Source organism: Jaculus jaculus, chromosome 1, assembly GCF_020740685.1.
Source record: "Jaculus jaculus isolate mJacJac1 chromosome 1, mJacJac1.mat.Y.cur, whole genome shotgun sequence".
Lineage (NCBI taxonomy): Eukaryota > Metazoa > Chordata > Mammalia > Rodentia > Dipodidae > Jaculus > Jaculus jaculus.
Window position 1 is genome coordinate 322,986,438 of NC_059102.1, and position 13,750 is coordinate 323,000,187.

At 45.6% G+C, this 13,750-nt stretch overlaps 1 protein-coding gene across 1 annotated transcript in view; it reads right to left on the minus strand.

Annotated features, from left to right (window-relative positions):
* Positions 1 to 714: 714 nt before the first annotated feature.
* Positions 715 to 13,750, minus strand: part of Smyd3 (SET and MYND domain containing 3) — a 619,144-nt gene continuing 606,108 nt past the window's right edge. The window contains exon 12 of the mRNA XM_045141721.1: positions 715 to 1,022. Coding sequence (XP_044997656.1) covers positions 921 to 1,022 — 102 coding nt within the window. The 3' untranslated portion in view covers positions 715 to 920. The remainder of the gene's footprint in view (positions 1,023 to 13,750) is intronic.

A 13,750-nucleotide genomic window follows, 5' to 3' on the forward strand; every position in this document is an offset into this window, starting at 1 on the left:
GAGGCCACCCTGAGACTAGATAGTGAATTCCAGGTCAGCCAGAGCCAGAGTGAGACCCTACCTCGAAAAACAAAACAAAACAAAATTAAATCAGTAAACTGGAAACATTCCCTGTCCTTATCTAAGTCCGATGGTATTCACACTAGCCATAATAATATCCAGTTAAGTGAGGTTCCCATAACAAAGCCATGGACAGAAACATACACACACACACACACACACACACACACACACACACACACACATGTTATCTCGGAATATTATTCAGCCATAAAGATGAGCAAAATCCTGTCCTGTGCTGCAGAATGGATAGAACTAGAGGACATCATACTGAATAGAGTAAGCCAGATGCAAAAAGACAAACATCGCATGTTTTCTTTTGTTTCCACGTTCTATTAAGGAAATTCCACTTCCGTTGAGGAAAAAACCAGTCTGAATGAAGAGCAGTGATTACTAGATTCTGGGAGCCAATTTATTATATAAATGAGGTAAAACAACAACAACAAAAAACCCTCTACTTGATAAAACTGGGATAAAATTATGTATGTGCTTGGGAGTAAATGTTAAAGTAGTTTTTATCCAACCACCTCTATAGATATCCAAAGAGGAAGTTATAACTTATTGTATCTTGCTCTTAATTAAAGCTTTTATTTCAAATGTTGAGATTTTAGTGAAATCAACTATGAGTGAGCAAAGAAAAGAATTACCAGATGGTATTTTTAACTAATTTTTTTTATTGTATCTGTGCTTCTCTACAATTAATGATTCTTCTGGCTGACAAACCCATGCCTGCCTTCATTTACCGACATAAACACAGACCAGCATTTCAACAGGGAGAGCCGCACAGCCCAGCCCAGCACAGAGCGTGTGGCCTTGAGAAGGCATTCAGTGGAAGGGCGTCGCGCCCCCTCCGGATTTCCTTAGGAAGCTCTCATGTTGGCATCACATTCTTCCAAGAGAAGAATCAAATCTTCAATCAGGCTGTGTTCTCTTCCATGCGTCACTCGCATAATATCGAAAGCCTGAAGAGAAAGGAGACATGGAAGATTATATCTCAGAACAGGCGAGCTCCTTCCTCCTTCGGTCTTTTCCCCACCATCTAGGGGTCTGGTGACCCACAGGTGGTTGGGGGAGCAGTCGATAGGGAGCTGACAACTCTGGTTTACTGAGCCAGGACATAAGTGGCAGGGCTGATGTCTGAATCTAGCGCTTGGGGACATGGACTCTATGTCATCATCCTGAGGCCCAGGGACTGATGATGAGCTTCACGTCTGGAGCTGGGGAAATAGCTCAGTTGCTAAAATGCTTGTCTCGTGAGCATGAAGACCTGAGTTCAATCCCAGTACCCAAGTAAACTGTCGGGCATGGTGGCACAGGCCTATAACCCCATTGCTGGACAGGTGGACAAGGGGGACTCCTGGGATTCACTGGCCAGCTGGTTTAGACTAATTGATAGGGTCCAAGCAACAGGAGAGCCTGTCTCAAAGGAGACGGATGACGTGCCTAAGGAAGACGCCTGAAGTTGTCACTGGCTTTCATACGCATGCGCACACATGTATACACACCCACCCACACACATGAACATGCTTACGTGCATGCACACATACACGCATGCATCACAGATGGCTGTTCTAGTGCCTGTGTGTGTGTGGTGGGCCGTGCTAGGGGTTAAGAGTTCCTGTTAAGATGATAAAGTCACATGACACCATACCATGCCGCTGCCTCCTTATGATTTCTTTTCTGGCTTTTCAGGTCGCACTCAGTTCTGCACTGTGGTTACTACGGACATATATTCTTGTATGCATATCACATGACATTGCAGTGGTGGCATTTTGGCTATTCCCTCTTTCAGTTTCCATGCTCAGCCTGTCAATAAATCCTGTCAATTCTACCCCCAAAATCTTCCTGAAACCAGGGCAAGCATGTGATTACTGCAGTGTGAAAGAACCATGGAAGTAAAGCTATTGACTTCGAAGGCCACAAAACTCCTGCGTTGGTCGCTAGCATTTGCTCCTGGACCCATCGGCCTCCATGCTGAGAAGAAGCCCAAGCCATGAGCAGAAGCCATATGTGGGTGGCTCTGGCTGATGGTCCCATTTGGGCTCTTCTCATTATTCTTAGCTAATGCACCAGAGAAACCTCCAGATGCATCTGGCAGAAGTTAGCCAGGTGAAATGCCAGACATTAGAGAAAGGCAGGAAACAATTCCTTTGTGCTTGGCTCCAAGTTTTTTTTGTTTATTTTTATTTATTTATTTGAGAGTGACAGACAGAGAGAGAAAGAGGCAGATAGAGAGAGAGAATGGGTGCACCTCCAGCCACTGCAAACAAACTCCAGACGTGTGCGCCCCCTTGTGCATCTGGCTAATGTGGGTCCTGGGGAATCGAGCTTCGAACTGGGGTCCTTAAGCTTCACAGGTAAGCGCTTAACTGCTAAGCCATCTCTCCAGCCCTTGGCTCCAATTTCTGATGTACAGACACTGTGGGCATGGTTTTGTTGGCTATACTTGGTGAGGTTTTGGGTGGTTTGTGCTGCGGCAATAGAAAGCCCAGACAGTCTGGCCATATGCTGGGAGATGGGCGGGAAGGGGGGAATCTAGACCCACTGTATTCAAACCACGCTCCGGAGACTTGCAAAGACATGACTCTGTCACCAGGCTAGCTTGGCTGGCAGCCTTAATGACAACAGGAGAGTATCCACCAGGGAGCTTCAAGAGGCAGAGCCAGCAGGGCACAGACCTCACTATGACCCACTGGAACGTGCTCTGGGAGTCAGGCCTGGGCTCCAGGAGAACCTAACACCACCTTCCTCCAGGGTTGAGAACAACAGGCCCAGATTCCCAGCAAAAACATAGACACTATTCACTACTCAGGGCTAATCTATCTATAGTCAGCATAATTACCATTTGGATGGGTATGCATAATCCCACCATGTTTATAAACCCTTATTTAATAAATTACTGTGGAAGGCTGGCCTCAAAACTGCTATGTAGGCTGAGTGTGGTGGTGCATGCCTTTAATCCCAGCACTTGGGAAGTACAGGTAGGAGGACTGCTGTGAGGCTGAGGCCAGTCTGGGACTACAGAGTGAGTTCCCTGTTAGCCTAGGCTAGAGTGAGACCTGGCCTCAAAAAAAGAGGGTGTGGTAGTTTGATTCAGGTATCCCCTATAAACAGGTATTCTGGATGCTGGGTTCCCCAGCTGATGGCAATTGGAAATCGAAGTCTCCTGGAGGTGGTGTATTGTTGGGGGTGGGTTTATGGGTATTATAGCCAGTTGCCCCACGCCAGTGTTTGGCACACTCTCCTGTTCCTATTGTCCACCTTATGTGGGCCAGGGGGTGATGTCCACCCTCTGTTTATGGCATCGTTTTCCCCTGCCATTGTGGAGCTTCCCCTCGAGCCTATAAGCCAAAATAAACCTCTTTTCCCACAAATAAATAAATAAATTACTGTGGAAATGTAGATCACTTCCAATTTTCCTACATGTGTTTGTGTGTGTGTGGTGTGTACGTGTGTGTGAACGTGAATGCTTGGGCCAGAGGTCAACATGGGATGTCTTCCTCAATTTGCCTCCAACTTATTTTTTGAGACAAGGTCTCTTCCTAAACCTGGAACTCATTGATTCAGCTAGACTGGCTAGCCAGTAAGCCTTAGGGATCCTCCCATCTCTGCCTCCGCAGAGCTGGGGTTACTAGCTTTAACATGGGTGCTGGGGATTTGAACTCAGGGTCTCGTGCTTGTACAGTTTACCGATTGGGTCATCTCTCCAGCCCCACTACCAGCTTTTTATTATGGTGTGACGTAGATCTTCCAGTTTATGGGTTTTCTGTGTTGTTGGTGAGTGTGTGAGGGAGTGTGTGTGTGTGTTTGCCTTTGCTAGATATCTGCTTAAGATTAATCCCTGGGCTGGAGAGATGGCTTAGCGGTTAAGCGCTTGCCTGTGAAGCCTAAGGACCCCGATTCGAGGCTCGGTTCCCCAGGTCCCACGTTAGCCAGATGCACAAGGGGGCGCACGCGTCTGGAGTTCGTTTGCAGAGGCTGGAAGCCTTGGCGCGCCCATTCTCTCTCTCTCCCTCTATCTGTCTTTCTCTCTGTGTCTGTCGCTCTCGAATAAATAAATAATTAATTTTAAAAAAAGAAGCACATCTCTGTTTAAAAAAAAAAAAAAAGATTAATCCCTAGAGGTGGAATTCGTGGACAGGAACATCTTTAAATTCATAGAGATTTTGGAGCTAGGAAGCACCATGTTAGATCCACAGTGGGACAGTCTGTTATCACGACTCTCATCTGGTGAGATGTCCTCATGTCACAAAAGGGACAACTGTAGCCAGGGGCAGCCAAACTTTCAAGCCTATGGTATTATTCCCTGGCCTCTCTTCATGCCTCCTTAAAGATGCTCTCTTTAGGCTTAAGGAAAGGAAAGCTAAACGGGGTGTGTGTGGAGGCTCAGGAGATGGGGTCACAGTTAGGAAAGGCCGGTTCTCTCAGCCTGGAAGGAGACGGGCTCGGAGCAGGCACCGGCAGTCAGGCCCACACTAGGGATGGGGACAAATACAGGGGATTTGCTTTTCATTAATCTCAGCCTGCTCTACCGTGTGGTTTTGTACACAGATCCTGAGGCCAGGGTTGTCGCGAGTGGCAGGGAGAAGAAGCTGCCCCACCTTGCAGGCAGCCAAGCTCCAGATGGATAAAATCCCACATCTGCTGCTGGGCCTTCCGCTGCGTGGACGTGCTGGGGTCTGAGGCCGAGACCTGTGTGACAGTATCATTACAGGGGAAATTCTCCTGCTAGGAAGCCTCCATGGGTATCTCGTCCATATATATGCTTGTGATTCAGAGGATGAAGGAGCAGGAAGCCAGACAGGCGAAGCCTTCTGTATATAGATAGGGGCCTGGCCCTCCATCCTCCCCAGCAAAGGCCAGGCCTTCCTCTACACTGCGCCCTCTGCTGGCCGAGCCAGGTATGTTCTCCCAGCTCCAGATCCGGCCCTTCAGAATTTGGGCTTCTCCATGATTTGACTCACAGGCCGGAGGAGGACAAAGCCATCCTATTGCCACCCTGACCGTGTAAGGCGGATCTGCCAAGTTTCTGAGTGTGCTTCTGGCTCCAGTCCTCCTTTCTTAGTACTTCCTGCCAGTTCCAGGCCTAAGCTTCACTTCTGCCCTTTCCAGTTGTAAGTGTTCATTGCCACTGACCAGAATCTCCCCATAAAATGAAGCGGCAGACCTGGCATCGGGCAGCTGGGCGGTACCCACGCTCCACCTAGAGGCTCGGAACCCACAGTCACCCTGGAGCTGCAGAGCTCAGACAGGTGGGGAAGCTGCCCTCTTCCTGGCTCACAGCCACACTTTCCAGACTGTTCCCAAAGACAGGGTGAAGACCAGCCCGGCACCCTGGGGACCTGGAAACTCCTGAAACAGCCAGCCTGACGACCCTGGGAAGGTCCTGTTCAAACACCGCTGCCCATGTTCTTTTCCCTCGTTTGCTAGTGACCTCGAGACTGGGGAGGGGGGACAATGGGGATGGGACACGTGCAAGTGTGACACACTCATATCCATGATGGTAACGAGAAGCAGAGGAAATGGAAGTTGTTTGGGGGCCGAGGACTAATTTGAAGATAACTGGGGAAGGGGAGGAGAAAGGAAAACTGTCTCACTTGTCTAGAAACCAGAGCGAAATACAGTTACAATTAATCAACAATATCAGGGCTTTCTCTGAGTGATGGCCAGATGTCGAGGAAGAGAAAAAAAGAAAAACGCCATCCAGTGATGTGCCGAGAGTACCAGTGACCTCCTCGTGAGTGCAGGTCTGAGTACGTGACATGCTGTGTGGGCAGGAAGCTGCATGTCCGACCTGCTGATGGAGGGTATCAAGTCCTGACCTACATGTCACCTGTGCCTACCACACAGCCGGGGCGAACAGCTTCTTGTGTGGCCCCGGCACATGTTTTCAGCCCAGCTGGAAGATGAAGAGGGTTGCAGCTCACCCTACCCGAAAAATTAAGTCACAGTGACCAAGGCAACTCTTTCCAGTAGCTCCGTGTCGTACCCCCCCACTCTGAGCACTTCCCCAAATGCCACACATGTGCATGTCACAGAAGACAATTTCAGTTTAATTTCCTGTAGTGGCAGATTAAGGAAATATAAAATCAGAGCTGGCCTGGGCTGGGAAAAGCTTCTCTCTTCCCATCTAATTTTATTTTTAAAGGGAACATTTACAAAAAGCCTGAACGTAATCGTTCATGGAGGACTCGTTTGAAGCCTCCGGCACGGCATGTGCTGCGCCCACGTATGGATTCTAAATGTCACCTGAGAAATGGCAACATAGATTGTCTGCCACATAACAGGCCTATGGTACTCTGGGAAATACAGGAAAGGCCCCCAGAACAGATGTCAATCTAATCACATCTTTTCTTCTTTCTTTCTTTTTTAAAAAAAGTAATTTTAGAATTGTGGCCCTATATTAAATAAAATGAACCAGATAAAATTATAATTTAAAGTTGGAAACATTATGGCTTTCAGATTAATTTTTAATACAAATATATTAACTTTATCAAGGATCTCATATGCTTTCTAATGTGAGCCTGAGGAATCCAATAAATTACTTCCTCAAGCATGATTTAAATATGGATCTAAAAATCAGAGGGAAAAGGAATGCATGCATAAGAACCTCTGGAATCAGGACACCACAGGGGAACACAGAAGAAGTTTCTTCCTCTGCCTGTCTGAGGACGAGAGCAGTATAGGGGTCAGGGAGGTGGTCTAGAGCGTGCAGAGGAGGGGACGTCAAGGTGGTATGCAGTATATGCGCAACTCCAGAGTCACGAGGAGTGCTTTATAATGGGCAGCTGGAAATCTAGAAGCCTTCCAGGACCAGCTAGAGCTCAGCAGTGGCCCCTGCTGACCCTACTCTATTACTCCCTGTGAGTGAGACTCCTAGGTTCACCCAGCACCGTCAACGGGGCTCTAAGGAGTAAGACCTGGCCCCTTGCTGTGGGAAGAGCTCTGGCTCTGTCAGACAGGCAGACTTACTTACCAGGGCCCCACAGTGAAACAAAGTATGTTAAACAGAGAAGCAAACGCTGGGGTGCCCACGAAATGGAGAGGTCCAGACTGCCTAAGGAAACTCAGGTCTGCCCGACAGTGGTATAATTATTCCAGAAGAAGAGCTGCAATGGTGTTACTAGATTTAATAGGCCAATCCAATTAATGAAACACCTCAGAGACCCTGAAGACATCATATATTCTCCCTGAGCCTTGGTTTCCACAAACGAGTAAACTCAAAGGGCAACTCAAGTCCCACTGCATGGTACGAGGCGCCACACCAGACACAAAGCCAGAAGGTGTCGATTCGATCTTGTTTCCAGATACTGTGACTGATTTCTACTTTAATTCCATTGTAGCCAGAGGACTGACTTTGTGTGACTTTTACATTAATGAACCTTATGCCTTTATACAGATTTGCATTACAGCCCAGGATGTGGTCTACTGTGGCATATGACCTGTACATACTTGGAAGGCTGTTTATTCTGTTTCTGTTGGGCGGGTATTTTTATAAATATCAGTTAGATCCCATTGACTGAAGGTGGAACAGAGTTTTGCTGAGTTTCTGTTCTATCAAATGTTGACAGAAGTGTTTTGATGATCCCAGCTTAGGGTTTTCTGTTTCCTTTCAGTTCTATAGATTATTGCTTGTTTGTTTTAGTTTTGCACCAGTTTCACTGTGTAGCCTAAGCTGGCCTTGAATTTGCTAGGTTACCCAGTCTGGTCTCAAGCTCATGATCCTCCTGCCTCAGGCTCCATAGCAGAGTTTTACTGGTATCTATCTATCTATCTATCTATCTATCTATCTATCTATCTATCTATCTATCTATCTATCTGGTTTATTTTTGACTGAGAAAGAGGCAGAAAGAGAGAGAGAGAGGGAGGGAGGGAGGGAGGGAGAATGGGCACACCAGGGCCTTTTAGCCACTGTGAACGAACTCCAGATGTGTGTGCCCCCTTGTGGCACATGTGTAATATTGCATGCTGCGTCACTGCATCTGGGTATGTGGGACCTGGAGAATCAAACATGCATTCTTAGGCTTTGCAGGCAAGTGCCTTAACCTCTAAGCCATCTCTCCAGCCCTATACTGGATTTTTTTTTTCCCCCAGTATTTGCAACTAATTGGTTTGGTAGAGGCATACTTTGTGCTGTACATACTTGGAAAAGTATGTACTTAGAAAAGCATGTAAAGTGTGGGTTTTTTTTGCCTTGAAATCTAACTTATATATTAATATAGTCACCCAGCTTTTAAAAAATATGTTTTCATGACATATATTTTTCAATCCTTTTATTTATAGCCTGCTTATATCATACATCATATATCATTACACTTAAAGAGCTTCTTTAAAAAAAAAATTGGCATGGTGTGTGTACGGGGGGGGTGGATGTACGTGTGTATGCCAATGTGTGCATACTGTGTGCATGCATGTGAAGGTGAGAGGAAATTGTTGGGTGTACTTCTCTACCATTCTTCCATCTTGTTTCCTTGAGATGGAATGAAATGGCTTGCTGAACCCAGAGCTGCTGTTTCTTTAGCCAGACTAACCAGTGCCCAGTTTATGTAGTGTTGGGGAATCAAACTCAGCTTTCATGCATGCTAGCAAAACAGTTTACCAACTGAGCTACATTCCCAGAACCCATATGATATCTTAGGAGTACAGCTCTTCATATAGCTTTTTAGAAAGTGGTTGATTAGGCTTTACATCACACACACGTACACAGACACACACACACACACACACACACACACACACACATGCACACGCTAGCAACGTACTCTCCAAGGTTCTTATCACACTCTACAGTAACACCATTTTACCTGTTCACATCTTATGCAGACACTTTATGTCTCTTTTTCTATCTTTTACCCTTCCCTTTGGAAGATAATTATTCCACATAGTTTCACTACATGCTTTCAGAACTATTTCAAATACTGTTATAATTTTTCTTTAACTATTAACTTTTTCTATTTTTCCCAAAGCAAAAATGGCCCCTGGACTTTTTATGGGGATGGAGTAAATCACTTTGGGTCATCCTGATATCTTAATATTGAAGCTTCTAATCCAGGAACTTGGGATTTCACTGTTTACTTATATGTTCTTTAATTTCTTTCTGCAATATTTTATAGATTTTTAAAAACAGATTTTAGTGTACAAGACCTTCATCTATTTGGTTAATTTCTAATTTTCTTTATTCTATTTGATGGCATTATAAATGGAATGATTTTCTTAACTCAAAAAAATTATTTATTTATATATTTGAGAGAGAGAAAATGGGCGTGCCACAGCCTTTGACCACTGCAAACAAACTCTGGATGCATGCAACACTTTGTCACTTTATGTGGGTTCTGGGGGACTGAACTTAGGCTGCTAGGCTTTCTAAGAAGGTACCTTTAACTGCTGAGCCATCTGTCTAGTCCAATTTTCTTTTCTTTTTAAATTGTTCACTGTTAGTATAAAATACAAATGACTTATGAATTTGACTGTATATTCTGCTACTTTCCTAGTTGATTATTTCTGTTGAATGTATGTATGTATGTATGTATGTATGTGTGTGTATGATCTTGTGGGCAGAGATGAATCTTATTTCTTCTTTTCTTTTTGGATGCATTTACAATTATATTTCTATAAAATTCTAGAAAATAAATAAACTTTATTTTCTAACTTACCCCATTCTCTCCTCCTTTTGGGAAAGCCAAAAACACTGACATCCTCTTAAATCTAGAGCAGGGTATGGTGACGCACGCATTTAACCCCAGCACTCAGGAGGCAGAGGTAGGAGGACTGCTCTGAGTTTGAGGCCACCCTGAGATTACATAGTGAATTCCAGGTTACACTGGACTAGAGTGAAACCCTATGTCAAAAAAACAAAAACAAACAAACAAACAAACAAACAAACAAAAACGAGCAAACAAGAATCTAAATAGATTTTTTTTTTTTTTTTTTTTAGTTTTTTTGAGGTAGGGTCTCACTCTACCCCAGGCTGACCTAGAACTCTGTGAAGTTTCAGGACGGCCTCGAGCTCACACTGACTCTTCCTCTGCTTCCCAAGTGCTGGGATGAAAGGCATGCACCACCACACCTGGCCTAAATAGATACTTAAAAAAAAAAAAAAAAAAGACATCAAGGCGAAAGAAGGCCGACTTGTGCAACTTGACTTTAGTTTGCAAAGCCGATCCGTCAAGAGGCCATGCTGGGACCAGGGTGGTGAGCTTGCAGCAAACAGAGCTTGTGGGAAAGACGGTTTTCCTGACATGACAGCTCAGGCAGGGTGGCTGTGCTTGAGGGTCAAGAATTCAAATTAGAGATGAACGTGGCCTAGGGGCTAGAGAACGCAGGGACCCGGGGCTATCTGGTGGAAGTGGTTACGAGAGGGTCAGCTGAGCCGTGCACAGGCAGAGACCTACAGAGAATCAGAGCTGGCTAAGTGGTTTCTGTCCTGCAGGAGGCTGGGTCGGAATTGGATCTGTAACACATTTGTGATTGTAACGTGTTTCTTTTTCTTATTTATTTATTTTTGGTTTTTCAAGGTAGCGTCTCACTGTAGCCCAGGCTGAACCTGGAATTCACCATGTAGTCTCAGGGTGGCCTCGAACTCACGGCGATCCCCCACCTCTGCCTCCCGAGTGCTGGGATTAAAGGCGTGCGCCACCACACCTGGCTCTCTAACGCGTTTCTTATTTCGGCTCTGCTCAGGCTTTGAAAACCTGAAACCGTGAAATCTTATTCAAGCTATTTTCATCCCATTCTTTCCAAAGTGTCTAAGATGAGAAACACTATCCAGGACACCCATCTAGGGTGCATCAGTTTCAAAGGGCAAAGACCGTAGCTTCCTTCCTTCCCTTCTCCAGAGGAGACCCCAGGAGAAAGGCTCTTCGCAGGAAGACCCTGACCTGCACCGGAGACTCACAGCTCATGTGAGTTCTCACAGGAATCGGCATATTTGGGCATCGCTCTGCTAACAGATACTCAGCAACTACTGCATGAAGGTCTACTGCATGCGCAGTGATAAGAAGGGGGCCGGGGTGGGACTCCTAACGTTCTCTATCATTAAGAGATCTATCCATCATCTGGGAAGGATTATACTAAGTGAGATATCCCAGGCCCAGAAAGCCAAACACCACATGTTCTCTCTCAAATGTGGATCCTAGCTACAAATGTTTGGACTTGTATGTGAGCTGGAATAAAAATCAGTAGCAGAGGCCAGTAAGCTAGAAAGGGGCTACAAGAGAAGGAGGAGAGCAGGGGACTTAAAGGGATGGTATGATATATGTATAAGTAGATGAACAGATCACTGGGGCTGCAATGGCCAAAGTGAGGTCATGGAAAGAGACTGAATAAAAGAAGGGCGAGATAGGGTTAATCAAAATTCAAGATTTTGTGAATAAGCCATATGGAGACTTACTTTTTTGGATAATGGCACACCCAGAAGCCATAGACTGTTACTAGAAAAATTTCAGTGCCAGGATGGGATACCTTCCAGTGAGTTGTTGGCCAAGAATGTCCCTGTTGCCCCCAAAACATTACAGGCCATTGCCAAGGCTCTTGGTTTCCCACCAGAAATAGCTGGTAAGACCCTATTGTTGAAGACTCCACATGCTTGGGCTGCAAGGTCACTGAGAAATCAAGCTAGGGCTGAGCTGAAAACCTCCCTGTAACCAGCTGTCAGAAAGCTGGAAAAAGCTGCCCTGCATACAGCCCTATGGGAGACAGAAGCCAACAGCAGGGAATACTGCAAGCCTCAAGTTTGGCCAGCCAGGTGCAACAGTGGCATGTCTGTTATGGGGGAAACAACTGCTCTCTAACTGGACTGGAGGCTTGCTCTATGGGAGGGAATACATGCCTGGTACTGAACACTTAATCAAAATCCTATGGTGGGAGAAGTCATGAGTCCTAGGGGTGTAATGCCTGCTCGTGTCTGGCTAAATGCATATATTATGCTCACCAAACTGCCCTGTAAGCACTTTACTTAACATTCATATCCATGTGTGGTGGTTGATTCAGGCGTCCCTCATAAACTTAGGCGTGCTGAATCCTAGGTCCCCAGCTGATGGCAATTTGGAAATTAATGCCTCCTGGAGGTAGTGTATTGTTGGGGGCAGGTTTATGGTCTTATAGCCAGTGTCCCCTTGCCAGCGTTTGGTACACTCTCCTGTTCCTGTTGTCCACCTTATGTTGGCCAGGGGGTGATGTCCACCCGCTGCTCATGCCATCATTTCCCCCTGCCATCATGGAGCTTCCCTTCCAAGTGTGTAAGCCAAAATAAACCTTTTTTTCCCCAAAAGTTTCTCTTGGTAGGGTGATTTCTGCCAGCAATGTGAACCTGACTGCAACACCATGTATTAATGCTACTTTCACTTTTCATTAGAGAAGCTTCTCTTTTCAGATGGTAGTGACCACTGAGATGACCCAAAAGGCACCATAGTGCTGAGAAGAAGTGACAGAGGAGTATTCTGCACTGAAATAACTCTATTATCTCTTCCAAGGCTCAGGGTCCATTGAGGAAGAGGTGGTAGAAAGAATGTAAGAGCCAAAGGAAGGGTAGAACTGCTTACAATGAAATTGTTCAGACAGAAATTGGACTCGATATCCATGACCTCAGAGTGCCTAGCGCTACCTTCACAAGACCCGCATAATAGGAGGAAAAGATGATGACATCAAAATAAAAGAGAGACTAATAGAGAGAGGGAGGGGATATGATGGAGGGTAGATTTTTGAAGGGGAAAGTGGGGGAGGGGAGGGAATTATCATGGCTTATTGTCTGTAATTATGGAAGTTGTCAGTTAAAAAAAAAAAGAAAAGAAATCCATCCATCAAGAATAGGCTGAACAGAACTCCTATGTGTTTGCAGTTGGTGGCACCAGGAAACAGAGAAGGTATACCATTCAGAGTTCTTCAAAAGTAACTCCTACTTACTTTGGGAAACAGACCTATGTGAAGAGCAAAAGTGTTCAAAAGGGACTGGAGAGATGGCTTAGCGGTTAAGGCGCTTGCCTACAAAGCCAAAGGATCTTGGTTCGATCCCCCAGTACCCACGTAAGCCAGATGCACCAGGTGGCACATGCGTCTGGAGTTTGTTTGCAGTGGCTGGGTACCCTGGTGTGCCCATTCTCTCCCTCTCTGCCTCTTTCCCTCTCTCAAATAAATAACTAAATAATAAAAATAAATTTTTTAAAAAGTGTTCAAAAGGAGAACCCCTGTGCAACCTCAAACCATAAACACAAGTACCAAAGGGCCCAGCTAGCAGGAACGTGACCTCCAAATGTTCAAGCCTGGCAGGCGCACTTTCAACACTGACTCATATTTACTTCTCTAAACTTCTCTCTAAAATAGTCACTGCTGTCATTTCAAAAATGTAAAAGTATTTTTAGAGAGACCACCTTGTTTCAAGTCACAAAACTACATGGCCAGACTAGACCCGGAGCTTCTGACTGTAAACCAGGCACCCTTGCTATTCCACCACGCTGCCAAGGAGGCACAGTCGCTCTTGGGTAGGTCATCAGAAGTTGGCAAGAGACTCATGGTCTTGTCTAGAGCCAAACAGAAGTTTGGGGTAATACTACACTTAATGGATGCTTTTTGTAAAACTATTGTTTTTAATTTTTATTTATTTATTTATGAGAGGGAGAGAGAGGGCATGCGCGCGCAGGCTCCAGGGCCTGTAGCCACTGCCCACGAACTCCAGGTGCATGTGCCATCATGTTCA